At 44.3% G+C, this 27,981-nt stretch overlaps 1 protein-coding gene across 2 annotated transcripts; it reads left to right on the top strand.

Moving 5' to 3' along the window:
- Positions 1 to 1,654: 1,654 nt before the first annotated feature.
- LOC125459139 (complement C1q tumor necrosis factor-related protein 4-like) lies at positions 1,655 to 27,981 on the top strand. 2 transcript variants are annotated; one of them, XM_059651988.1, is made up of 2 exons: positions 1,655 to 1,890; positions 26,701 to 27,981. In XM_059651988.1, exon 2 carries the CDS (start codon positions 26,702 to 26,704, stop codon positions 27,824 to 27,826), a length of 1,125 nt encoding a protein of 374 aa, XP_059507971.1. In that variant the 5' UTR covers positions 1,655 to 1,890; position 26,701; the 3' UTR covers positions 27,827 to 27,981. The 2 variants fall into 2 exon arrangements, with proteins under 2 accessions (XP_059507971.1, XP_048401064.1); XM_048545107.2 differs by having other exon boundaries at positions 1,656 to 1,890; positions 26,696 to 27,981.

Below are 27,981 nucleotides of genomic sequence, written 5' to 3'. Positions count from 1 at the left end.
TTCCATATACCAGGTTAGACTCCAACCAGCAGAGAGTTTGCCCCCTGATACCCATTTCCAGATTTGTTTGGGCTCCTTGATGCTAGACTTGGTTAAACATGGTCTTGACATCAAGGGCTGTCACTCTCATCTCACCTCTGAAATTCAGCTCATTTGTCCATGTTTGAACTGAAGCTGTAATGTGGTCAAGAGTTGAGTGGTCCTAGCAGAATCCTAACTGGTGTCACTGAGCAGATTATTGCTGAACAAGTTTCCACTTAGAGTCACAGAGGTCTACAGCACAGAAAAAAGTCCCTTCAGCCTATTGAGTCTGCGCTGGTCAAAAACAATCATTTAACTTCACATAGCTCATGATCATGTGTATACTGCTGGGTTGGTAATTGACCGGGTGGATGTTTCCTGCTTTTTGTGTAAAGGACATAGCTGGGCAATTTTGCACATTGTCAGGTAGATAGATAATCACCAATACATGAACTATCTCTATAGCTATCTCCTTCAACACCCAATGATGAAGACCATCAGGTCCTGGGAACTTATTGACTTTTGGCCTCATTACTTCCTTCATATAACCTTCTTACAAATGTTGATTTCCTATGTCTCCGTAGTGACTTGGACTCCTAGTTCATGAAATTTCTTGTGTCTTTCTCAGTGAAAACAGACACAAAGTAACATTTTAGCTTTTTTGTTCCATTTCTCTATTGCTCAATATAAATTCTCCTGACTCTAATGGACTCACATTTGTTTTACCTGTATCTGTGGAAGCTTTTACTGTCCATTTTTATGTTCTTTGCACTTAGTATTTTATTCTTTCTTTCTTTATCAGTTTCTTAATTCTCTTATGCTGTATTCTTTTTCAAAATAAAACTTCCCAATCGTCAGAATTATTCCAATTGCCGTGCACCATTCTGCCTTTTATCTTAACCTTATGTAAGACTGAATTTCCTACTTCAGCGACCGTTAATTGGCAGTTTTTGAGTTTTTAAGTACAAGCTATGTAATAGTTTTTTTAAAAAAGATGATCCGTCCTGAAATCGGTCCACCTCAAAAATGATGATAACTACATGCTAAGATAACAAAGTGTGGAGCTGGATGAACACAGCAGGCCAAGCAGCATCTCAGGAGCACAAAAGCTGACGTTTCGGGCCTAGACCCTTCATCAGAGAGGAAGGGTCTAGGCCCGAAACGTCAGCTTTTGTGCGCCTGAGATGCTGCTTGGCCTGCTGTGTTCATCCAGCTCCACACTTTGTTATCTTGGATTCTCCAGCATCTGCAGTTCCCATTATCACTGATACAATAACTAAAAGCTGCTGTTTTGACATTCAGTCTAATGTCTGTTTTCGAATGCACTATGAATGAGCTGTTCCTGCTGCTGTCATTTTTAGCAATTGACCAGTTGTGTATAAAATTCACCCCCACCCACCCCCCACCCCCCCCCCCCCCCGTATCCCTGGCAGAATATAACAACTACTTTCCAAGATAAATTGAAGTCAATGTGGTGTTGCTTTATTGGGTTATTTAAGGTTGTTTGAAAGGAGCGGAGAAGGCATATGCCTTCTCCTGCCGGGAAGACAGGGGTTAATTTGAAGGCGGGCTGGAGAGATTGTCGCTGATTTTTGCTGCATTGTTGTCCTTCACAGCTCCCCCTGTTTGATTCCAGCACTCCCCCCTGGCCCCCTCCATACATACATACACACACACACACACGCACAGCGGTGAGAGCGAGTCTGCCACACTGCAAAACCCTGGCTTGGACAATAGGGGCATCGGCTGCATGTGGAGTGAATGCGGGCAGTGCAGAGGTGAATCTCAAACCCCCATTTCACACACAGCGGCGATCTAGAGAAGGATTTGATACCAACCTCGAACTGACCCCCCAACCTTTATTGAGAGGTAAGACAGACACAAATACTGCTTCAGCATTCATGGGGAGGGCTTGTACGTATCTTTGGAAATTTCTATCGTTTTCAGGTAGTGAATCTGTTAATCCCGTGCTGGCTGCAGTAGCATCTTTTCCCAGTGCTCTCCCGGGGACTGTGTTTGTGGTTAGTGAGAATGCAGAAGGGCTGTCAGTGATCTGAAGATGTTCCCTCAGTGCAAGCTGTCGACCTGTAGCTATTCATCCGAAAACACTGGTATTGTTTCACAATGGCTACCTGTGTGCTATCCTCCTTTCTTTATAAAATCCCCTTCTTTCCAGATTATCAAATGCTTCCATTAGTCAGTACCAAGGTGAAGTGAGGTTTGCCTCCCCCGTCTCTCTCCGTCTCGCTCTCTGACCTTTTCTCTTTCCCCTTCTCTCCTGATATTCCTTCCCACGATGTTTCATTTATCCCTACATGCCCCCATCCATCAGTCTCTCGGTCTTTGTTTCTCTGAATCTCAGTCCGCTATCCAGGCGACAGTTCGGACGGATCCAGCAGCACCTTTCAAATCCGGAAAACATTCCGCGGCTTCTCACTGGGAAATTGGGCATGAATAGACCTCTTTGTCTTTTCACCTTTGTCCCCGGCGATCTTTCGATCGATCTCGCCCTCTCTTTCTCTTGACTTTCGCTTTGCATCTTTCTGTCCTTTCACCGTTATCTCCCTCAATTTACTTCCAATCTCCTCCTTGCTCTGTAAATTTCTAAACACTCGCCTCCTCATCTAATTTTTCTTCCTCTGTCTTCTTTGCTCTCCCTTCTCTCCCATCCTTTCCTCATGGTGTATTTCTCCCTATCACTCTTCAGTTCCATCTCTCTATTATCCTTATGTTAGTTCCTCCCACCCTTTCTCTCTCTCTGTACTGGTGTTAATATTATTGAGCGATCAATGCACAGCTCCCTGCAGCTCATGGTGTCTGTGATATCAGCACTCTTGAGTTTTAAGCAGACTCTGCTGGTCAGAAAGTGTCAGAGACCAACGTACTGGCTCCATCCGAGGACTGCCCAGTTCTGTCAGTAGCTGTGATGTAATGGGGAGTTTCTCCATTCTCTACATTGTATGTTGATACTGGGGAATCATTGGTTGATTTTGACAGGAACTGAGATGGCTTAACATGAGGAGCTGGAACCTTGCTTCTGTTGGTGTTGCATCTCTCTGTAGTGAAACATCTTTTCATCCTGTGCCTGTCTCTCACCTCTAACTTCTGCTTCAACGTCCTGTCAATCGATTTCACTCTGTCTCCACCTCTTTCAGCTGGCTCATTCTAGAATTCAGTATTACAGCTCTCCCACTAAAATGGCAGAGAGAGAGGACATCCTGATAGAGGTTTACAAAACGACAAGGCTGTTGGTAAGGTGAATGACAAGAATAATCTCCCTAATGTCAGGGGGGGGGGGCGTGGATTCAAAACTGTGGGGCATTTTTTTAAGGTCGCAGCAGAAAGATTTCAAAAGCACATGAGAGGCAACTTTTTCCACACAGATTGGTTCATATGTGAAATGAACTGCCAGAGGAAGTGGTGGATGCAGATATAGTTACATTTAAAAGACATTCAGATAAGTACAAGAACAGGAAACATTTGGAGAGATATAGGCCAAGTGCAGGCAAAGTGGGACTAGTTTGGTTTGGGATTAGTCAGCATTGACCGAAGGGTCTGTCTCCATGCTGTATGACTGTGACTCAATGAATGATTCCTTCTGCCATGTATTATTTTATGATTCAGTGACCAGGGAAGTAAGTCAAACAAGCAAAGTGAGAGAAAAATGAGGAAGACTCGTATTGATGTCTCCCTTCTGTGGCCTTAGGATGGCCATAACAACTGGAGTCAAGAAGTGTGGTCAAATGTTGTCACTATTGTGAGCAGAACAAAAACAGAAGTTTCGCAGCAGGTCTGGCAGCACATGTGGAGAGAAATCAGAATTAATGTTTCAGGTCCCATAGCCTTTCCACAGAACTTTTTTTTGGTTTTCATTCACTTTGGGGATGTTGGGAAACAAAGCAGCAAAGGTTGTAGTAGCCGTAAAGAGATGGCTGAGCGTAGGAGTGTGTTTATGGAATGGCTTGATGGTAGAGTCAATTAGAATATAAGGCAGCCTCTCATGTCATTTCTCACTTTGACCTGAAAGGGTCCGATGCAGCTTCAGTCTAACACCTTCTCCGGCACAAGGCACTTTCAACAGTGCAGCATCCCCCCAGTATCGCGCTGAATCAGCAGCTTAAATCATCTATTCTAGGCTGCTGCTGTGGAGCTTCATGATGTGGCCTCATACATAGGGATTACAAGACTTCTGAGAATCAAAGCAGGGGCAGAGAATTGGAAGTAAAGGGATGTCATTTGGGAAACCAGGAGACTCGCCAGATGAATTGTGATGTTCAGAAATAAGCAAAAGTTCAGCAGCAACAAAAACTCACTACAGACCCTAAGGAAATCTGGGATCTCTGGTCACGTGTGTTTCCCCTTTACCCAGTGCCAGTTTAAAATCCGGTGCCAAGTGAAGGGTGCGGTGTGTGGTTGGTGTGTTGAAGAATTATTTTGCAGTCGTATTTCCCAACAGACTGAGAAGCCAGTGTGTGGAAATGAATCTTCAATCAGGAGCAGTGACTCATTAAAATGAATCATCAGATACTCCTTGTAAGGAGGAAGGACAAGAGACGGGGGCCAGATGGATTCGTAAACCTGGGTTTTACACAAGGACTATTATCATTGCAAATGCACTGACTAAAATCCAGGAACTGTTAAATCCAATTGGAAAACTGTGCCTTCAGAAAGCATTTGGTAAAATCCATCAGACTGAAATGGAAGGTAAGGGTTAACTGAGGGAATGTCTAAGTATGAGGACACAGTGATTGGACAATAATGGACAGATCCTTACTCTGACACACTGTACCTAGTCTCAGAATAATTGCATTGGTGGCTACATGGTAAAGTAGCTAAAGACTTGTGCTAAAGGCCCACATGCATATCTGAGATGATGTGGAGGTGCCAGTGGTGGACTGGGGTGGGCAAGGTCTGAAGTCACACTACACCAGGTTATAATCCAACAGGTTTATTTGAAATCACATGCTTTCAGAGCGTTGGTCTTTCGTCGGGTGATGGAGCAGCGCTCAGAAGGCTTGTGATTTCAAATAAACCTGTTGGACTATAACCTGGTGTCATGTGACTTGAGATCATATCTGAGACACAGAAAGGCAGCATTGTAAGCAGTGTGGATGTAAATATATGCTACATGGTGATATTGACAGACTACATTAGTAAATTACAGCCAATGAATTTCAATGTAGTAACTACTGGATGTCAAAAAGATACAGCTTATTAGCTTAAGGAGCGATCGATGAAAATGTAGAGATTGAAAGAGAGGTGTAGGTACGTAGATCACAAATATCGTGAATACCTACAGAAAATAATTCAGGATTATAATTTCTGCAAGGTTAAAGCATTAAGGTGTGATTTTTTGATGATTTTCAAGAGGCTAAGATGATTAAATAAACAGAGGGAAACTTTGTGGAGGATGGGCAGTTGAGGTCTAGCTGTAACTGTCAAAAATATTTGAGGCTAAATTTTGGAAAGAATTTAGTGAGTAGTTTGCAAGTAAATGGCAAGTGATTCTCCGGCACTGGGAGAGAGATTCCAAACAGTGAGAATGTTAAAATTGAGCCTGGTTAAACTGAATGTCGAGTAGGTCAGTGAGCGTGGACAGTAATGAGTGATCAAAACTTAGTGTAGATCAGGGTGTTGGAAGCAGTTCTAGATACACAGTAATTAACGAGGAATAATTGGGCTTGACAAATAATAATCATCATAGGATAACTGGTTTTGATACAAAAAACTTCAAGATTTAATTGTGTTTGACACAGATGCATAATCATCAGTACAAATGGGCCTGACACTTCTAATCTTCATAAAACGATAATTGGCCATGATTCAGTTAATAGAGTCATAGAGGTAAAACAGCGCAGAAGCGGTACCTTCAGTCCAATTCATTTATACCGACCAGACACCTTATACAAGTCTTGTCTCATTTGCCAGCATTTGGCCCATAGCCCTCTGAACCCTTCCTGTTCATGTATCCCTCCATACCTTTCAAAAATTGTATCATACAGTTTCCATCAGCTCCTTGGCAGCTCATTCCATATATGCACCACCCTCTGCATGATAAAGTTGTTCCTTGGGACCCTTTAATATCTTTCCCCTCTCACCTTAAACCTATGTCCTCTAGTTTTGGACTCCCCCACCCCAGGGAAAGGACATTGGCCCAATCCATACCCCTCATGATTTTATAAACCTTTATAAGGTGACCCCCTCAGCTTCCAATGCTCCAGGGAAAATGGCCCCAGCCTATTCAGCCTCCCCCAATAGTTCAAACCCACAACTCTGGCAAAATTGTTGTAAAACCTCTTTGAACCCTTTCTAGTTTCACAACATCCTTCCTATGGAAGGCCAACCAGAATTTCATGCAGTTTTCCAAAAAGTGGCCAAACCAATTTTCTGTACGGCCACAACATGACCACCCAATTCCTATACTCAGTGCACAGACCAATAAAGGCAAGCATACTGAATGCCTTCTTCACTATTCTGTCTACCTGTGACTCCACTTTCAAGGAATTATGAAACTGCACTCCAAGGTCTCTTTGTTCAGCAACACTCTCCAAGACCTTACCATGAAGTGTATACATCCTGCCTTGGTTTGCCTTTCCAAAATGCAACCCCTCACATTTACCTAGATTAAACTCCATTTGCCACTCCTCAGCACATTGGCCCATCTGATCAAGATCTCATTGTGTTCGGCAATACCTTTCTTTGCTGTCCAGTTTTGGTGTCGTCTGCAAACTTACTAACCATACCTTCTATGTTCACATCCAAATCATTTATATAAATGACAAAAAGCAGTGGACCCAGCACCAATCCTTATGGCACACCACTCGTCACAGGCCTCCAGTCTGAAAAGCAATCCTCCAACACCATCTTCTGTCTTCAATCTTTGAGTCAGTTCTGTATCCAAATAGTCAGTTCTTCCTGTGTTTTATGTGATCCACCCTTGGTAACCAGTCTACCATGAGGAACCTTGTCGTATGTCTTACTGAAGTCCACATAAATCACATCTACCTCTCTGCCCTCATCAAACCTCTTCATTATTTCTTCAAAAACTCAATCAAATTAGTGAGACATGATTTCCCATGCACAAAGCCATGTTGACTATCATTAGTGAATCCTTGCCTTTTCCTAGGAACATTAAACAGTTACGGCATCATTGAAAATTTTACTGTTTATAACCTTCTCTTGTTTGTGTGGCTGTTTCACTTCTTAGCATTGAAATCATCTTGAACCGAAGTGCTAAGAATGTTTTTGGTGAGCTCCCAGAGACGGTTGGTGTGGGTAATGAATTGATGTGAAGAAAAGGGACTTTCAAAAGGCATATAGTAAAATGTGGCAGAACAGGCTTATCAGCAAAGATTGGAATAAAAGGAGCATTGGGAACGTGAATATGGAGTGACAAGGCATAGTGGAGAATTGTTATTTCTAACACTGGACGATAGTATGGGTAGGGCTCCACACAAATCAGTATAAAGGTTACCAGGTTCACTAATGTATATGGACATAGGTGTACAGGTGTAAATTCAAATGTCCATAAAAACTTAGAAGGACAGTACAGTGTCCTGTGTCACTGGGTGAGTGCATTGGAAATCAAGCCCCACTATTCCTGTGAAAAAGCTACAGGTTTTTTTAAAAGTACACAAATTTCTCCAGTTTACCAGTCTTTTAACCCCAGTTGGACAGAAAGCAAGATTAATGCTGTTGCAATTAACAAACAATGCTATTTTTTGCAGTCAAACAGCTATGAACCATCATCACGGTGTTAATATGCTAAGTCCAATTAAGTTTCTGGTCAATGGTAACCGTCAGGATGTTGATAGAGGGGGATTCAGTGATGGTAATGTCATCAAATGTCAAGGGGCAGTGGTTAGATTTTGTCTGATTGGGTGATGGTCATTGCCTGGCATTTGTGTGCCACTGTTGCTTGCCACTTGTCAGCCCAAGCCTAAATATTGTCCAGATCATGTTGCATTTCAAAATGGACTGCTTCAGTATTTTAGGAGTCATGAATGATGGTGAGCATTGTGCAATCATCCCCAGTTCTGACCTCATGATGGAGGGAAGGTCATTGATAGAACAGCTGAAGATGGTTGGTGCTAGGACACTATCTTGAAAAATTCCTGTGGAGATGTCCTGGAGATGAGATGACTGAATTCCAACATCCATGACCATCTTCCTATGTGCCTGGTATGAATCTAAACAACAGAGAGTTTACCCCCAATACCCATTGATTCCAGTTTTGTTAGGGCTCCTTGATGCCATACCCAGTTAAATGCCAACTTGATTTCAAGGACTGGCACTCTCATCTCACCTCTGGAAGTCAGCTCTTTTGTCCATGCTTGAACCAAGTCTCTAATGAGGTCAGGAGCTGAGTGGCCCTGGCGGAACCAAAACCTGGCGTCACTGAGCATGTTATTTCTGAGCAGGTGCTGCTTGATGGCACTGTTGATGACACCTTCCATCACTTTACTGTTGATCGACAGTAGAATGATGGGGCGGTAATTGGCTGGTTTGGATTTGTTCTGATTTCATGTACAGGACGTGCCTGTCTAATTTTACGCATTGTCGGGTAGATACCAGTGTTGTAACTATACTGGAACAGCTTCGGTAGGGGAGCGGCAAGTTCTGGAGCACATGTCTTCATAACCATTGCTGGAATATGGAAGGGCCTCATTATCCTCACTGTACGCGGCACACTTGGCACTTCTGGCTGTATATAGTTACAATCAATTCATTCTTATGTACTGTAAGGATATGTGGTGTTCTCTAGTAATGAGGAATGGGATGCGTAATAGAGCAATGTGGGTCCCAATGCCTCATGGGTGCCCAGTAAGGATCTGAAATGATCCACCTTAGCTCAATGATCACATCAAGCAGCTGGATGGAGGATCTCCTCAGTGTGAGGCAAGGACTTCATCTGAAAGGGTGCAGAAAATCATCAAAACCACTGACAAGAAGGGTAATGCTGAACACAAGACTCCTGAAAGCCCAAGTGAAACCTGGCTATTACTCCATAAGTAAGATGTCCTACTCTTAGCTGGGGTGCAGCATAGGTTTATCAGAATGGTATGTGGACATTGAGAAGGATTAAATTATAAAGTGCAGTCACACAAACTAGGTACAGTTCCCTGGAATTTGAAAAGTTATGGAATGACCTGATTAAAAGTTTTCAAGACATTAAAAAGGCCAGATGAAGTAGATAGATATGTGTCTACTGACCAGCTTGGTCATTGATCATCCCCAGTCTAACATAATTTAGAATGCAATGGAGAGGGTGAATCTCCTGTATTCTAATGTCCCTGTTTCTCCATAAGGACTGTACAATGTTTACCTGGATCAACACTGCTGTGGACACATTCAGCCAGGACAGGTTGAGAAAGATCAGGTATGTTTTTCCCTATTGTTGGTTCCCTTACCTTTTGCCACAGATTCAGTCTAGCAGCTCTGTCACTTGGGACCCGACCAGCTCTATCAATACTACTGCTGCCGAGCCACTCTAGATGGTGGATCCCCACCCAGAGTACATTTTGCTCTCTTGCCACCGTCAGTGCTTCCTCCAAGTATTGTTACAGGAGTAGTGATTCATCAACTGAGGGAGGACAGTATGTAGTAATTGGCAGTAGGTTTCCTTGACCATGTTTACCTGAAGGCATGAGACTCCATGGATCCAGAGGTATTGTTAAAGAGATTCCCATTGGGCTCTATTGCACTGTGCTACCCCCTCTGCCTCTTGAGACACCTTTCCCAGGTTTAGCCCAAATTCCTGGATGCAAGTCAGGAGGACTTTACAGAGTGGACTGGGCTGGGATTGCCTTTGTTTTATTTGTGTCTGGGTCAATGTCAGAATGTCTGTCCCTTTGCTGACTTCTTACTGCAGTGACAAAACTGAATGGTTTGCTAGACCACTTCAGGTATTATTGAATAATAATGAGTCTCAGCACAGATGGTGGTTGAGTGTTATTTATTATCTCTCTCTGTGTCTGAACTAGACCATTGTTGACCATGGTGTATTAGACTCTAAGAGAACTTTCTGACCACCTCAATAACCTTTGCTAATTCTGGCCCTGCCTTAGCGCATCTGCTGCTGAAACCCTCTTTCATGTTGCCTCGCATCTTTACTCCTCCAACACTCTCCTTTTCCTTTCATTGTAAACCTGAGTACATCCCAAGCCTTATTGTCCAACATGTAACTCATCAAGCTGCCTTCACTCATTCTCCCTGTGACCCACATTGGCTCACCCCCCAATGATCAAATTCCTGTTATTGGTTTCAAATCCCTCTGATCATCTGTAAACTTGTCCTATGACCTTCTGAGATCTTTCTGTGCTCCTTCAAGTCTGTTACCTTACACATTCTCCCTGTTTGAATAGATACATCATTGGCTATGGCTTCAGCTGAAAATACTCCCTCCCTGAACCTTTCAATGCATCTCATCCCCTGTAAAATCTCTGAATAATCCACTGCATTAACCAAGTACATCATTATGAGTCTCATGATTGAAAATGATTGACAATGTTCCAGTGAAATATCTGTGGAATGTTTAAGGGCACCGTGTAGATGTGAAGTTGCTGATTTGTTAATTGGGCTTGTTGGAGATGGTAATTATTGAGGGAGAACTAGGGACTTGTTAGATAGATGATTCACATAGCTTCAGGGCTTGTCTTGATCAGACAGGAACCATTTCAGCACTGAATGGAAATTGTTAGCAGCAAAGCAGCATTGAAATTGTGCATGGGCATGGATTTCTGGTAAATATATTGAAATGATCATTGGGATTGAATGGCATGGTAATCACACAGTAGGCAATTGTTTCTTATTGTGCTATAACTTGATTCTGTGGTGGTTAGACCTAAATCAGGTAGAGGTTGTGGGACTATAGAGTCATGATGGCATAGGAGAAGCCTATCAGATCCATGCTGTAGAGTCCAGTCATTCACCACTATCCCTGTAGCTCGGCTACAGGCATAGTTTGTGTGTTTCTACCGGAGTTGGTTTTAAAATAGGACCCAGTACGTTATAGGTAAAAGTTCCCAGTCATTCTACACTCCCCTTGGGCAAGGGGGATTCTTTTTCACCAACCTTCCCCCACCTCCCCACCCCCAACAATATCTTCTCAAAAATGTTTTGGTTGTGTACCCTAATCCTCGTCATACTAACTAGTAAGAGCAACTGTTCTTTCCGAACCGGATCCAGACTGAATGGGCTTTGTCCATCCTGTCTATCTCAGATCTCTTCAGACTCCAGTGCTATAGGGAGGACAATCCCACATCACAAAATAGTGCTGGAGCCTCTTTCCTGATCAATCATCTTCTCACGGTGACTGCCAAGTGCGTCAAGCTGAACTGGGTGTTAGCTAACCAGAGCTTTTGATAAGTCCGACACAACGACTCAAAACCTCTACTTAGGAAGCTGGGGCCCTCTAGCTCTGCTGATCATAGAGTCATGAAGTCATACAGCATGGAAACAGACCCTTCAGCCCAACACATCAATGATAACTGGATTTCCCAAACTAAACTAGTCCCATTTGCCAGCATTTGACCTATATCCCTCTAAACCTTCCTTATCCATTACCCTGTCCAAATACCTTGTAAATGTTGTAATCATACAAGCCTCCACCACTCCTTCTGGCAGCTTGTTCCAGACACACACCACCGTCTGCATGAAAAAGTTACCCCTTAGACCCCTTTTAAATCTTTCCTCTCTCACCTTAAACCTATGCCCTCTACTTTTGGATTCCCCTACCCTATGGAAAAGACCTTGGTATTCATTTTATCTAAGCTCATGATTTTATAAAACACTTTTTGGTCACCCCTCAGCCTCCTACACTCCAGGAAAAATAATCCCAGGCTATTCAACCTCTCCTGATAGCTCAAACCCTCCAGTCTCAGGAGCATGATTATAAGGGACACTTATACAGTGTTTCTGCAGCTATATTGACAAGGTGTAGCTGTGAAATTGTCTTCCTCAATGATGTATTGCCTTCTGTATTACTCCTGGACCCCATATGCAGGCTGTTTACATCTCAGTGGGTGATGTGGGATTTTAGCTAATTGCTCTATTACTGTCCTGTGGTCTTGATTTTGTTAGTGGGCAAATCCACCATGAGGAGGAGCAACAAACACACACCTTGACAAAACACAGTGTCTCGATGTCAGCTACACTGATGAGGCCTTTGCAGCTCATCTCTTAACTGATGTTGTTCCACACACAAAGAGGCAGTTTACAATGTAGCCAGGAACAAGGAGCAGCTCACTCTGAAAGCATTAAGATTGGCTGCTTTGTATTTTTACACATGATGCAGGTAGTATTTGGGAAGAGAAAATCATGTACCTTTAATTAACACGTCTGACTAACAAATCTATTCACACCTTTACATTTTATTAAATGTTCTTTTCCAACCTTTGAAGGCTAGTGTAGGTGCTTGTGTGGTAGTTATGTTGCAGGTGTAACTACACGTGTGCACAGTGGTCATTTGAATGATGATGACCTTTTACCTGCACTGGAACACACAGTTGATACTCTCTCTGTGTGTCAGCTCCCCTCTTGACCTTAGGATTTGACCAGGCCATAGAGTCAATGTGATGGGTATTCGGTCACAACATGATACTGCTATCAAAATATTCAGTACACCCGACAAACTATCATTGGACTCAGAGTCTCATGCAATCCTGTGTACTGGAAGCTAGATATACACGGAATACACAGAATCCTGTTCTTCTTTGTTAGAGAAAAAAATACACACTGAACCTTTTTAACCCAACAAAATAGATGTTAGGCATCGTCTGGTTCAATTCTCAGGGTCAAACAGAGTCAACCTCTGTTTTAAATTTTAAACAAAGTTTGACAGTTAGCTATCAGTCATCATTAATTAATGCATGCACAATGGCAGAACTCAACCAATCAGGGCCCATTTGCCAATCAATCAGCACTTTCCTCTCATACAGTAAAAATACGATTTCTCTTTGCTTTTGAAGTTTATTGAGAAATGTCCCGATGAGTGTATGATGAAAAGCTTCAAAAATATGTCCTCTGCAACAAGACTTCAGTTCCTTTGAGAATGCGACTATTTGTGACATTCATTTCCATAATGTGCTGTCAATTGAACATTAATCACAAGACATTATAGCAATAATTGAGAATGAATTGGACAGTAGTGACAAATGCATTAAGCTGTAAATTGTCTCCTAATGTGGTGATACTGACAAATAATTCAAATAATTATCAGAGAGTAGTAATTTGATCATTTTGCAAGGATTGGGCAGTACATGACAATGAACTGGACCGCTGTCTGTCTATAAAAGGTGACATTCTTTACGTCTTAACCAATTATCTAGTAATCATGATGATTTAGGGTGGCATGGTGGCTCAGTGGTTAGCACTGCAGCCTCACAGCACCAGGGACCCGGGTTCAATTGCCGCCTCGGGCGATTGTCTGTGTGGAGTTTGCACATTCTCCCCAAGTCTGCGTGGGTTTCCTTCGGGTGCTCCGGTTTCCTCCCACAGGCCAAAGATGTGCAGGTTAGGTGGATTGGCCATGCTAAATTGCCCGTAGTGTTCAGGGGTGTGTGGGTTATAGGGGGATGGGTCTGGGTGGGATGCTTCAAGGGGCAGTGTGGACTTGTTGGGCTGAAGGGCCTGTTTCCACACTGTAGGGAATCTAATTTAATCTAGAAATGTGACCAGTGCTCAGTGACTAATGCATCGTTCTCAATGGTTTCAAATACAATGTGATCAGTTCTCAGTTTGACAATAATCCCTAGCAATGAAAAGGGCATGAGTAATGAAAAAAACAGGACTGGAACAATGCAGTATGATAACTGTACTTGTATCGCACAGGAGGAAGGAGGCTGTGGATCTAACATACAGAGATGATTTAGTCAGGTCTCGCTCAGTGATTATACATTAATGAAATCTTCCTTTGGTGTGAAATTGGCTCGAACTCAGAGCTTGGTGTAACTGACAGCATGATATTGATAACTGGATAGAAACTATACCCAGTTTATGGTGAGGCTGGGTATCAGTTGGTCTCATTTTGCAGTTTATTGCACAGTCCTTTCACCTTGAATGTATGTCCGTTGTGACACAGCCCCCATCTCTGATCCTTTGAAATTGGCAGCAGCTGGTCAGAATCTATCCACCTCCAGGCCATTGTCCCCCCATGTTGTGTACATTTCCTACCAGCTGGCTATTTTAAATCCCATCTGTTGTTGTTACACTCTTCACTGCAATGACACAGTTCTATATGCTTCCTCCTGTACTTGTTGGAAACCAGTGGCAATACTTCAAAACAGGCTTTGAAATAGCATCCTCTCCCGCCGAACCCCACACACCTCTCCCCTGCTACAGCAAGCCTCCTTTTCCTACCCCTGTCCTACACAACCCCTTCTCCCTACAGCTCCTCTAACAGATCCCTGTTATAAATCTCCCTCCAGCCCCGTGCCCCTTTAAAGTTTTCATCAAAACTCTGAAATCCAGAGTAATCAGCTACTGAGATAACAAAGTGTGAAGCTGGATGAACACAGCAGGCCAAGCAGCATCTCAGGAGCACAAAAGCTGACGTTTTGGGCCTAGACCCTGCATCAGGGAGGGGGATGGGGAGAGGGTTCTGACATAAATAGGGAGAGAGGGGGAGGTGGACCGAAGATGGGTAGAGGAGAAGGTAGGTGGAGAGGTGAGTATAGGTGGGGAGGTGGGGAGGGGATAGGTCAGTCCGGGGAGGACGGACAGGTCTAGAAGGCGGGATGAGGTTAGTAGGTGGGAATTGGAGGTGTGGCTTGAGGTGGGATGAGGGGATAGGTGAGATGAAGAACAGGTTAGGAAGGCGGGGATGAGCTGGGCTGGTTTTGGGATGCAGTGGGGGAGGGGGAGATTTTGAAGCTTGTGAAGTCCACATTGATACCATTGGGCTGCAGGGTTCCCAAGCGGAATATGAATTGCCGTTCCTGCAACCTTCGGGCGGCATCATTGTGACACTGCAGGAGGCCCATGATGGACATGTTGTCTAAGGAATGGGAGGGGGAGTTAAAATGGTTCGCAACTGGTTGGTGCAGTTACTGTTGGGTTCTGTCAGGTTACTTATTTTCAGGTAACTATCAACCTGATTTTCCCAGCCTACCTGTACATTGAAGTCCTCAATGTTTACTGTAACTGTGCTGTTCTTAAATGCCTTTCTATCTCCTGATTGATCTTCTTCCCCACATCCTGACTACCACCAGGAGGCCTGAATAAAACTCCAATCAGGGTCTTTTTTCCTTTGTGGTTAGTCGACAATGCCCTACAGATTCTACACCTTCTGACATTATATCGCTTCTTGTTATCTATTTAATTTAATTTCTTACGAAAAAGATAGCCCCATCCCCTCTGCCCTTCTGCCTGTCCTTTCAATAGGACAAGTATCCTTGGATATTTAGCCCTGAACCCCTTGCAGCTACGTCTGTGTGATACCCACAAAACCGTACCTGCCAATTTCAATCTGTGCTACAGGCTCATTTACCTTGTTTCATATAATGCATGCATTAAGTACAACAACTTCAGTCCTGTGTTGACTGTCACTCTCTTCTCACAGTTGTCCCCTTATCACTGGTGCCTGAAGTTAGATTCCTGACCGTGGCCCCTCTCTCTGTCCTATTACATGTTCTGGAGACTTTAATAACCCCTTCTGAGGCATTGTCCTCCCCTTTAACTAGTTTAAAGTCTCTCTGACCTTGATTGGCGCCACTGGTTTGTCTACCTTATTCTGAATGCTTCAGGCATTAAGATACAAAGCCTTTAGGTTTGTTCAATTTGCAAATTTCCCTGCTCTTGTGTGATTTCTTATATTACATTCATATGTTCTATCCCTTCCTTTTATTTTCTGGAGCTAATCAGCTCCATCACTAACCTGCAATCCCATCCTCTCCTTTACCTTTCAGTTTATAATTTTCCATGTAGATGAACCACCTGCCAACCACCGCGTCCACTCTCCCAAGCTATTTAGTTTAAAGCCCTCTCCACAGCCCTGTTCATGTGATTCACCAGGACTCCAGTCACAGCATGATTCAGGTAAAGCCCATCCCATTGGAACAGCTCCCTCCTTCCCCAGTACTGGTGCCAATGTCCCATGAACTTGAATCTGCTTTGAATCATAGAATCCCTATAGCATGGAAGCAGTCCTTCAAGTCCACACCCCACCCTCTGAAGAGCATCCCACCCAGACCACACCCCGTACCCTATCCCTGTAACTGTGCATTTCCTATGGCTAACTTACCTAACCTGCACATCTTTGGACTGTGGGAGGAACCTGGAACACCATGCAGAAACCCATGCAGACATGGGGAATCAAACCCAGGTCCCTGGCACTGTGTGGAAGCAGTGCTAACCACTGAGCCACTGTGCTACCCAAACCATACCTATCCGCTCTATCCCTACCTATCATTTCCTCCTTACCTCCTCCTCCAACCCCATCTTCAGCATATAAGCTGACATTTTCCTAGCTACCATCAGTTCTGAGGAAGGGTCACCAGACCCAATACATTAACTTCGATTTCTCTTCACAGATGCTGCCAGAGCTGCTGAGCTTTCCAGCAATTCCAGATTTTGAGCCATGTGTTTAACTGTTTAATCTTGTTCACCTTGCACTAGTGGCTCAGGTAGTAATCTGGAGATTATTATCTTTGTAGTTGTTTTGTTTAATTTAGCCCCTAATTGCTCAGATTCCCTCAGCAGGCCCTCTTTCCCTTTTCTAACTAGATCGTTGGTACCTACGATAACCGGATCTTTCATCTCCCACTGTAAGTTCCTCTGCTGTCCAGATGAGCTATCCTGAACTCAGGCATCAGGCAGGCAACATATCTTTTGGGCCTCTCAATCCTGGCCACAGAGAACGATGTCACTTCCCCTGACAGAGCTATTCCTGATTAGCATTACATTTCTCTCTTCTTCCCCCTCTGGAATGGTTTCCTGTCCCAAGGACGTATATGTGTGTTTCCAGTCAGGTTCACTGTGTGAGAACAGAATTCTTATAGAACCGAGGATCATGAACTGTCAACCCACTGATGCGCACCGTACTTCAATGTTCTTCATTCTTTCTTGATGAAAACATCAGAATTAGGTTTATAGTCACGTGTACTTAAGTTACAAGAGAACAGGAGTACTGTGAAAGTGTACAATGTTGACAACATAGGGCAGCATTTTAAGTACAAAATACCTAGGTGCAAATCTTAGGTGCAAAAAATAGACAAAATAAATAAAAAATATTACACTATAGTATAAGTTAGTAAAATAAGAAATAAAGCTAAAAAAGATACACATTACAGTCTTAATACAAGAGATTCTTCATGGCCTGATTGGGCTCCACTGGTTTCCTCTGGGCTGCGAGCTGTCCCCACTCCACTTTGGGCCACTGGCAGAGGAAGAAAAAGGCAAAAAAAAATCATGAGAGAGAAGAGAAAAATAAGAAAAGGAACAGACAGAGTAGATGGGTTCCAGCTAGAGCGTTCTATTCCACTGCCATCTTGGATCTATTGTGCTCCAGATTTCAGTTCAATTAGCCCACCCCCTTTTCAGTATAGGTCGCTGCATTCCCTTCTCAGACATACTACTGTTCACCATCTTCAGACAGGTAGAGAGACTGTCACCAAGTTTTGGTGACTGAAGGTGGCATTGAGGTTGCCATGTGATTTTGAATTTCACTGGGTGTAAGTTAATGTTAAAATGTATTATTCTTCATCTCTGATTTTTACTAATGATTTAGTTCACCTCAACATCACTCTCAGAATAAAAATTTAAATCTCCACCTCTCTCACTAATATCAGCTATCAGATACAATAGTCCACTGACAGTGTCCAGGCCTGTATCTATGAGATCCTCCTTCACCCTTTCAGTTGTATTTTCAGTATTAGTTGAAACTTCAGGGCCCAGATTTGTGTCCGATTAGGTAGCGTCTCACCATGGTCCTTAGTCATTGTCCTATCTAGATTGTAATCCACTCCTTTGTCAGTCCAACTGCTCTTCTCTCTGTTTGGGCTCTATCCCTACATATCATTTCCTCCTTACCTCCTCCCCCAACCCAATCTTCAGCGTATAAACTGACATTTTCAGTTCTGAGGAAGGGTCACCAGACCCAATACATTAACTTCGATTTATCTTCACAGATGCTGCCAGAGCTGCTGAGTTTTCCAGCAATTCCACATTTTGTTTTTGATAAAAGGAACCATGCTTGTGTGTAAATGAAAAATGCATTGGGACTGTCAAAGAGCTGCTGGTGCAGATGGTTGTGCAGTGGCATTGTCAGTGGGCTAGTGATGTAGAGACCCAGGCGAAAGTAAGGCTTTGAATTTCAAAATAATGGCTGCTGCAAGACAAATTGGATGAGTAAGTATAAACACAAAAGCTATACTCATGTGTCTACAAAACTGTTGATGATTGTGAGTGACAGCAATCTGATGTACTAGTATCCTTCAGGGAAGGTAATCTTCCATCCTTTATGTGATCGTCTCTACAATCTGAAAGTAATACGTTTGATTCTTAATCTTCCTCATTCACTAGGAGGGCAATTAGCAATGAGAACAAATGATGGCCTGGCCTCTGACACTAATATCCCAACAAATTTAAAAATCTATCAAGGAGTATCAGAGTTGTCTGAGACCTGCTTAACTGTCAAAGTGTCATATCTAGGCATTTAAAACTTTTTAACCTTTTCAAACAGGTTTTGAGAATTCAAAATAAAATGATAGCTTTCTGTTTCAATCTGCCCGTGGACATTACCTTGAGAATTTCCACTACTGGATTAGTGCATCATGACTGATTAACAAGGATCTATTATCACAGCAGGTCTCCTTCCATTTCACAGCTGGATTGACATCTACAAGTTGTTTTAGAATATATAATGCAGAACTTTGAATTCCACATCTTGTTGCACTTGAATGGAACATTTATTTCAGTTTTAAGGTTACTGAATTTAAAATGCAGTGAATGTGTTTAAGAATGAGAGTGTTTTTCTCAATATTATGGTCTGCAAGACTCTTGGATTGTTCAACAGAATGTTATTTTTTCATATCTGTTATGTGTATGGTTTGCCCAGGGTGAATACTGGGTGAATTGGCAGGGTAGCCACAAGGGTAAAGGGTGTATGTTGAGGCTATAGTTTGGTATGAGTTTGAAGAAAGTTGGTGCAGGGGTTATGCATGACCAGGGAGAGAACAAGGACAATGAATAAATATATACCATTGGAATCTAGTTGAAGGGTTGTGGGTGATTTATATATAGCATAACAGATACCCGGGAATGAGATAGAGACTGCAATCTAATCTAGGGCTTTGCGGTGGTTTATATATGGAATAACAGATACCTTTGAGTGAGTTACAGACTGTAACTAAAATTGAGGGGTTCATGTGTAAAATACCAGGTAGCAAGGAATGAGATAGAGACTGGAATCTAATTGAGCATTGGAGTTTATATTATAGAATAACAGGTACCTGGGAGTAGGTAATGGAGTGGAATCTAATTGAGGGGTGGAAAATGGTTTATATATGGTATAACATACCTGGGAGTGGGTTACAGACTGAAATCTACTTAGGGGGTTGTGGGTGGTTAATATATAGAATAACAGATACCCAGGCGTCAGTTTCAGACGGGAACCTAATCGAGGGGTTTGGGATGGTTTATTTATGGAATTATGGTTACCCAGGATTGAGTTACGGACTGGAATTTACACGAGGGGTTCAGGATGGTTTATACAGAATAACATGTACCAGGGAGTGAATTACAGACTGCGATCTAATCGGGAGCTCCAGGCTGCATTACCGGGGGTTTTCTGAGGCTGCCACACACAGTGTGTCCGTGTGTCGATGTCTTGGTGATACGGTGCATTCTGTTTGGGGTGCGGTGTCTGTTCGAGCCTGTGCTTCTGGTCTCGTGTCAGAGCCGAGCCGTCAGCTGTGTACAACTCAGCTATTGGAAGCTGTTTTTGTTGGCACAGGTTCCACACCCTCAGGAACACGCTCAATGAGGCCATTCAGAAGATGAATTTGTTACAGATGATAAGTTGTCTTTTTCTTCCAGCCATGCTGCCCACAGTCATTCAGAAGGCTTACTGACCAGCAGGCTCCATGAGCTGCTGCCTCCCTCTGGACAGTCAAAGCAACACAGGTCATCACCTACACGTGATGGTGATTCAGCCTGGGAGATAGTCCCTTCAAGGTCTCAGTGGGGGCACATTGAGACCAATGTCAACTCCACAACTGCACAATCAGACATGGTGACAGTAGGAAGGGGACAGGGAACATTGCAATCAGCCACTGAAAGGAACCTCAAAGTTACGGAGAACAGAGGATTTTTATTTCCACAAGTCCCCAGGTTGTCAGGGACACTGTGGGCGTAGCTGAAGGCAGGAAAATAGACCTAGAAAGTGGAGAGTGGAGATCAGTGAACGACGGAAACTGTGTGAACTCCCAGAAACATCCCAGGCAATCCGGGGACTGCACTAGCCCAGAACTGGCAAACTGGAAGGTAAGGTCCACTGGATATAGAAAGATTGTTTCAGGATGAAATACAAAGGACAGGTCAAAATATGATTCTATGCTGAGGGCATCATTGCCATTGACTTCTAACAAAGCAGAACATTGGTGAGAATGCTTCTAGTGAAAAGGAAGAAGGTAGCTTACATAAGGTGGAGGAAGCTAGGGTCAAGTTCAGCTAGAGAGGATTACATGCAGGCAAGGAAGGAGCTCAAAAATGGTCTGAGGAGAGCCAGGAGGGGGCACGAGAAAGGCTTGGCAGAAGGAATCCGGGAAAACACAAAGGCATTTTACACTTACGTGAGGAATAAGAGAATGGTCAAAGAAAGAGTAGGGCCGATCAGGGATAGCATAGGGAACTTGTGTGTGGAGCCTGAGGAGGTAGGGGAAGCCCTAAATGAGTTTTTTGCTTCTGTCTTTACGAAAGAAACCAACTTTGTAGTGAATGAAACCTTTGAAGAGCAGGTGTGCATGCTGGAATGGATAGAGATAGACGAAGCTGATGTGCTGAAAATTTTGTCAAACATTAAGATTGACAAGTCGCCAGGCCCGGATCAGATTTGTCCTCGGCTGCTTTGGGAAGCGAGAAATGCAATTGCTTCGCCACTTGCGAAGATCTTTGCATCCTCGCTCTCCACTGGAGTCGTACCTGAGGACTGGAGAGAGGCAAATGTAATTCCTCTCTTCAAGAAAGGAAATAGGGAAATCCCCGGCAATTATAGACCGGTAAGTCTCACGTCTGTCGTCTGCAAGGTGTTAGAAAGGATTCTGAGGGATAAGATTTATGACCATCTGGAAGAGCTTGGCTTGATCAAATACAGTCAACACGGCTTTGTGAGGGGTAGGTCATGCCTTACAAACCTTATTGAGTTTTTTGAGGATGTGACTAGAAAGGTTGATGAGGGTCGAGCTGTGGATGTGGTGTATATGGACTTCAGTAAGGCATTTGATAAGGTTCCCCATGGTAGGCTCATTCAGAAGGTCAGGAGGAATGGGATACAGGGGAACTTAGCTGCTTGGACACAGAATTGGCTGGCCAACAGAAGACAGCGAGTGGTAGTAGAAGGAAAATATTCTGCCTGGAAGTCAGTGGTGAGTGGAGTTCCACAGGGCTCTGTCCTTGGGCCTCTACTGTTTGTAATTTTTATTAATGACTTGGACGAGGGAATTGAAGGATGGGTCAGCAAGTTTGCAGACGACACAAAGGTCGGAGGTGTCGTTGACAGTGTAGAGGGCTGTTGTAGGCTGCAGCGGGACATTGACAGGATGCAGAGATGGGCTGAGAGGTGACAGATGGAGTTCAACCTGGATAAATGCGAGGTGATGCATTTTGGAAGGTCGAATTTGAAAGCTGAGTACAGGATTAAGGATAGGATTCTTGGCAGCGTGGAGGAACAGAGGGATCTTGGTGTGCAGATACATAGATCCCTTAAAATGGCCACCCAAGTGGACAGGGTTGTTAAGAAAGCATATGGTGTTTTGGCTTTCATTAACAGGGGGATTGAGTTTAAGAGTCGTGAGATCTTGTTGCAGCTCTATAAAACTTTGGTTAGACCGCACTTGGAATACTGCGTCCAGTTCTGGGCGCCCTATTATAGGAAAGATGTGGATGCTTTGGAGAGGGTTCAGAGGAGGTTTACCAGGATGCTGCCTGGACTGGAGGGCTTATCTTATGAAGAGAGGTTGACTGAGCTCGGTCTCTTTTCATTGGAGAAAAGGAGGAGGAGAGGGGACCTAATTGAGGTATACAAGATAATGAGAGGCATAGATAGAGTTGATAGCCAGAGACTATTTCCCAGGGCAGAAATGGCTAGCACGAGGGGTCATAGTTTTAAGCTGGTTGGTGGAAAGTATCGAGGGGATGTCAGAGGCAGGTTCTTTACGCAGAGAGTTGTGAGAGCATGGAATGCGTTGCCAGCAGCAGATGTGGAAGCAAGGTCATTGGGGTCATTTAAGAGACTGCTGGACATGTATATGGTCACAGAAATTTGAGGGTGCATACATGAGGATCAATGGTCGGCACAACATTGTGGGCTGAAGGGCCTGTTCTGTGCTGTACTGTTCTATGTTCTATGTTCTATGTTCTAATGAAGCTTCCTAAGAAGAATTAGTAGAGCAGCTGATATTTTGCTGATTGTCGAGGGTAATTACTGAGTAGGTGAAGTTTCAATGAAGGATATAAAGCCCGGGCAAGGTCAGAAAATAAATCCTGATTCATTTAAATAAACGACACTGAAAATGAATATTGCAGCATTAAAATGAATGAAATGGAAATGGCAGAGAATTTAAAACTAGTTCCTATAACCAGGGTTACAGTATAGTATCAGGACCCCTGGAATTTCAAAGTCAGCACTACTCCCAATCCTATTGACAATGCATCAACCATCAGTATTGCTAAAACCTGACCTCTAATCCTAACCCTGACCCTAACCCCAACACCTAACCAATACCCTGAAGCTAACCTTAACACCGCGGCTATAGATCACAGTGTGCTAGGATTTTTGAAGAAATCAGGAGTTATTTTGTGTTTCCTTTCAAATGGGTTTTGCTGCTTACCATTCCAGCCTTTTTATTCACTGTATCTGCAAAGCTATCTAAAGGTTTGTCACCCCCTGTCCACTTACTCTCACAGCAGCAGGGATGTCGAATCCTGACCACCAGACAAAACCTCTCACTAACATCATCATTTTGGAGACGCATGGATGACGCTGATAGAGGTCAGCCAGTATCCAGCAGTGACCTCTGCTCAGGATAATCACTCTTGCTTCCTAATGCAATATGCCATCCTTTACTGTGATCTGGTGTCTCTGGATCCAAAAGGGTTTCAATTCTGGTTGTGACAGCTTTTTAGTTACCCCCATCACCACCAGCTGCTTCAGTTTTGCCAGGAATGGATCTTTCTGTGTCCAAAGCCTGATATTGTCAGCTGGAATTGTGCCCAAAAAAATTAAAACCATTATGGGCTCTTCCAATGGCAGTCCCACCAGTGATGCATCTACCAGTGGGTGATGGCTAAATGCATCTGTTTTTGCTACTTGACCTCCCATATGGTGTTCCAACTTGTAATTATGTACACTTGGGTATTTATCCAGCTACTAAAAGCAGTTTACTATTTGTTGAAAATAGCCACAAAGACGAACCAACCTGTCAGGCTTCACAATCAGTACGACCACTGCCGCCCATTCTGCAAACTGTACTAGTTTGATGATTCCTTCGCTTTCTGGCCCTCTGATTTTTGCTCTACTTTTGCCCTGTAAAGCAAATGGCACTGTCCAGACCTTGACCTTGCAGAATAATGGAATTGCTTCCTGGTCAACATGCAAGGCGGCCTTTGCTGCTTTGATAGTCCCCAGAGCTCCCTGAAAAGTTTCTGGGTATTTCATTAGGAGGTCACTCAGGCAGCCATTTTCTAATCGAAAAGTGTTGATCCAACCCTTCTAGTCCTGAAACATCAGCTTTCCTGCTCCTCTGTTGCTGCTTGGCCTGCTGAGTTCATCAGCTCTACACCTTGTTATCTCAGATTTTCCAGCATCTGCAGTTCCGATTACCTCTCCCCAGAAGATTAGCTGAGTTTCTGGATCAATAATTTAGTGATAATACTACTAGGCCAATGCTTTCCCACATATATGTGTATGGATCAAGCTGTACAATTCGAAATGGACAATGATGGTTAGGCAGTTGGCAGCTGAAAGGGTTAACTGACATCATGAAGTGACTTTATGGGAAGGAACAGAGAAGTGGTGGGGTGGGAATTCTGAACAGTCCCAAACCCCACAAAGGCAGTCGAACAAGGAATGGGATCTAGCAGAGCTTCCTACTCGATCGCAGCCTGGAATTGATTCCAGGATTGATGCACAATCCTACGGTCAATTCCTCTGCCAAGCGTTCCCTCAGTGTGTATTTTGAAAGGTGTTATGTTTGTGGCGGTCCTGGTGAAAGAGAGGGTTCCGACAATTGGAACCATTGCGGTTTGTGGTTGTCTCTCTCCCTCTCTCTCTCTCTTTGTCTAAGCTGGGAAGCAATGCCCTGCCAATAGCCTCTCTGTGGGGCTTTGTAAGCAGGAACTGTACTCTCTGCAAAGACTCACGCCTGACAGCTAGCAGCCATTGTCCATGGCAATGTCATACTGTAGCCGATCAACACTGCGAGCACTTGCTGGGAGGGAAGAATGGATTAGCTCTTCGCACAGGGCTTGTCAGACTGAAAACAGCAGCTTCACACTCACTGCTGGAAAGGCAAACTGCATTGAGGGCAGGAATGAAATGGAGCTGTTTCTCAGTAGACAATTGAAGCAGGTTATTCACAACAAATCTGGAGAGTGCGCTATTAATAGAGACAATTGATTGATCAGTAATAGCTATGATTTTGTCACTCAATGGAATCTGATTCCATAATCGGTGATGGGAAGGAACTGGATGTTAATGCTGAGCGCCTGCTAGATGAGATTTGAATGGAGGCTTTTCACAGCTGATGGTTTCCTGGCAATGGGAAATTGTCCCGTGATTGCACTGAGTTTTCTTCCCAGTTAATAATGTTGAAACGGAGCTCAAGGCTGAGAGTATACATATGTTCTTGTTACACAAAGCTGGGATTTCAGCTCCAGTTGTACTCAGGTTTGAAACTGGACTGAATTGGAAAATCTGCTGCCTTCTCTGAAAGTGTGAGTTATAAACTGTGTCACATATACAGTCACTTCATCAATATTCTCATGCACAATTTGAGAAGGACAATGGTGTTTAGACAGTTAGCAGCTGAAAGGGTTAACTGACGTCATGCGATAAACTCCACCCATCAGGATACAAAGGACTGTTTCAGAGAGGAACTAACCTGAGTGTGCAGTCATCACAGAATTGTTATGGCCCAGAAAAAGACTATTCGGCCCTTCGTGCCTAATCTGGCTTGTTAAATGAGCATCATTACATAGTGCCAATCTCCTGTCTTTTCCCCACACACTTGTATGTTATTTTTATTCAAATCATCATCCATTACCTTGATGAATGCCTCAATCGAACCTGCCTTCCCTTCATTTCCAGGCAGTATATCCCATACACTAACTACTCACCATGTGAAAATGTTATTTCCCAAGTCATCCTCGCTTCTTTTGCACATCACTTTACATCAATGTCCTACTCTGTAGGATTCCATTATTAGCTTCTCCCTATCCATTTCCACCAGCCCTCACATAATTCTGGACAACTTCCCTCAGATCTCTGTCTGAGGAGGTTGTGAGGAGAGGACTTTGGGAATGAGAGAATGAAAGATCAGCAGGGATTCACAGAAAGGTAGTACACCACTCACTTAGCACTGACCCTCCGACAGTGTGGCACTCCCTCAGCACTGAACCTCCGACAGTGTAGCTTCCCTTAGCACTTACCCTCTGACAGTGTGGTACTCCCTCAGCACTTACCCTCCAACAGTGGGGCACTCCCTCAGCACTGACCCTCCAACAGCGCAGCATTCCCTCAGTACAGACCCCCCAACAGTCCAGCACCCCCTCAGTTCTGACACTCCAACAAAGCCACTATCCCTCAGTACTGACCCTCACATCTCTCATTTACACCTATTTTAAAACTCTATCACTCCTTTGCCACCAATTGTCACTTGCCTATGTGTTTTATTCAGTGCACCTCACTGTTTGTTTGACTCATTCTCCTCTTCACCCTGTGTTGACCCCATAAAACCTTCCTTTCCCAAATGTGTTCAGTTGTGGAACAGTGTCCTACCCTGAAACATTAAATCTGTTTCTCTCCCTGCCCAGAGGCTGCAGAGCTGCTGAGATTTCTCCAGCAGTCTCTGTGTGATTCCTGATGTGTGTTTTGCTGCTCTGAGACTGACTTCTAATGGAGCTGGGGCCACAGGGGCATGTTGTGTTAACATCAGGTTGGGTCTAGTTATTAGGCTTTGCACTGAGAGCCACTCCCTCCACTCAGCGAGGTCTAATTGACCATGTCTAACTGAACTGGGGGAAGGGGGAATGTGTGGTGTTAATGTTGGGGCTGGGCCTAGTTCTCAGGCTGGGTACCAGACTCTCCTGTCAGAGAGGCCTAATTGACCGTATCTAAGCGAGCTGTAGAAGGAAAGGCAGGACTGTGCTAATGTCAGAGCTGGGCCTAATTTCCAGGCTCTGTGCTAGGCACCGCACTGTCATGACAGAGTTCTAATTGACTGTGTATGTGTTTTTGCAGAGCAGGATGTTGGCACAAATGTCGCTTCTCATCGGTTTGCTGTGCCATGTGATGTTCCAGGAGGCAGTGACCTCACCGATGGAGGTGGAGAGCAGGTCAGCATTCTCTGCGGCCCGCACCAGCAGCATGATGGGGGGGCCCCACATGGCGGTAACCTTCGACAAGCTCTACGTGAACATCGGCCATGACTTCGACCCCAGCACAGGCCTGTTCACCTGCCGTGTGCCCGGGGCTTATTACTTCTCCTTCACAGTGGGTAAATTCCCCAGGAAAAGCCTGTCGGTGATGCTGATGAAAAACAGGCGGGAGGTGCAGGTCATTGTCTACGATGAGCGCCATCAGCAGGAGCGGAAAGTGCAGAGTCAGAGTGCCATGCTGCAGTTAGAACATGGCGACACTGTCTGGCTGCGTTTACATGGCGACCCTAAGTATGCCCTCTACAGCAACACGGGGCCCTACACCACCTTCAATGGCTACCTCATCTACCCAGAGACCCCCTTTTCCACCTTCTCCTCTGAGATAGTTGACACCTCTGGGCAGTCCGTGGCCCCTCACCAACTGAAGGCTTGGCACCATGGCATGGAGGGAGGTAATAGCCTGGAGCTAGGTCTTGCCCCCCCACCAGGCCAGGAACAGCTGACCACCAGCCTGGGCAAGCAGCAGGATCCACGCTCAGCCTTCTCTGCTGCCCGGAGCCAGAGCCTGGTAGGTGAGGACGGAGACAGGTACAAGCGGCAGGCCGTGCCATTTGACACTGAGTTTGTCAACATCGGTGGAGATTTCAACACATCCCTGGGTGTCTTCACTTGCCGTGTGTCCGGGGCCTATTACTTCTCCTTTAACATCGGCAAATTGCCTTACAAGACCATGTCGGTCAAGCTGATGAAGAACGACGATGAAGTACAGGCGATGGTCTATGACGACAGTCACTCCAAACGGAGAGAGATGCAGAGTCAGAGTGTGATGCTTTCCCTGACTGAAGGGGACCACATCTGGCTCTACAGCTACCAGCATGATGGCTACGGGGCCTACAGTAACCACGGCAAATACATCACCTTCACCGGCTTCCTCATCTACCCCGATCAGCAGGCAGCCAGTTGTCAGTCAGAGCCCAAGGCAAACAAACTGTGATCACACAACCTACGCTACAGAGCTTCAGGCGGCTGAACAGCTTGTACTTCATGTGTATTAACAAACCCCTGTGTTGCCCTGTAAATGTATCATGGTTTCCTTGTTCGAATGTCGATCCAAAAACCTCTGGAAATATAGTTGCGAAAATCTCACAA

This window comes from Stegostoma tigrinum, chromosome 17 (genome assembly GCF_030684315.1).
Source record: "Stegostoma tigrinum isolate sSteTig4 chromosome 17, sSteTig4.hap1, whole genome shotgun sequence".
Lineage (NCBI taxonomy): Eukaryota > Metazoa > Chordata > Chondrichthyes > Orectolobiformes > Stegostomatidae > Stegostoma > Stegostoma tigrinum.
The sequence above is the reverse complement of the archived record's forward strand: the minus strand, read 5'-3'. Positions and strand labels throughout refer to the sequence as shown.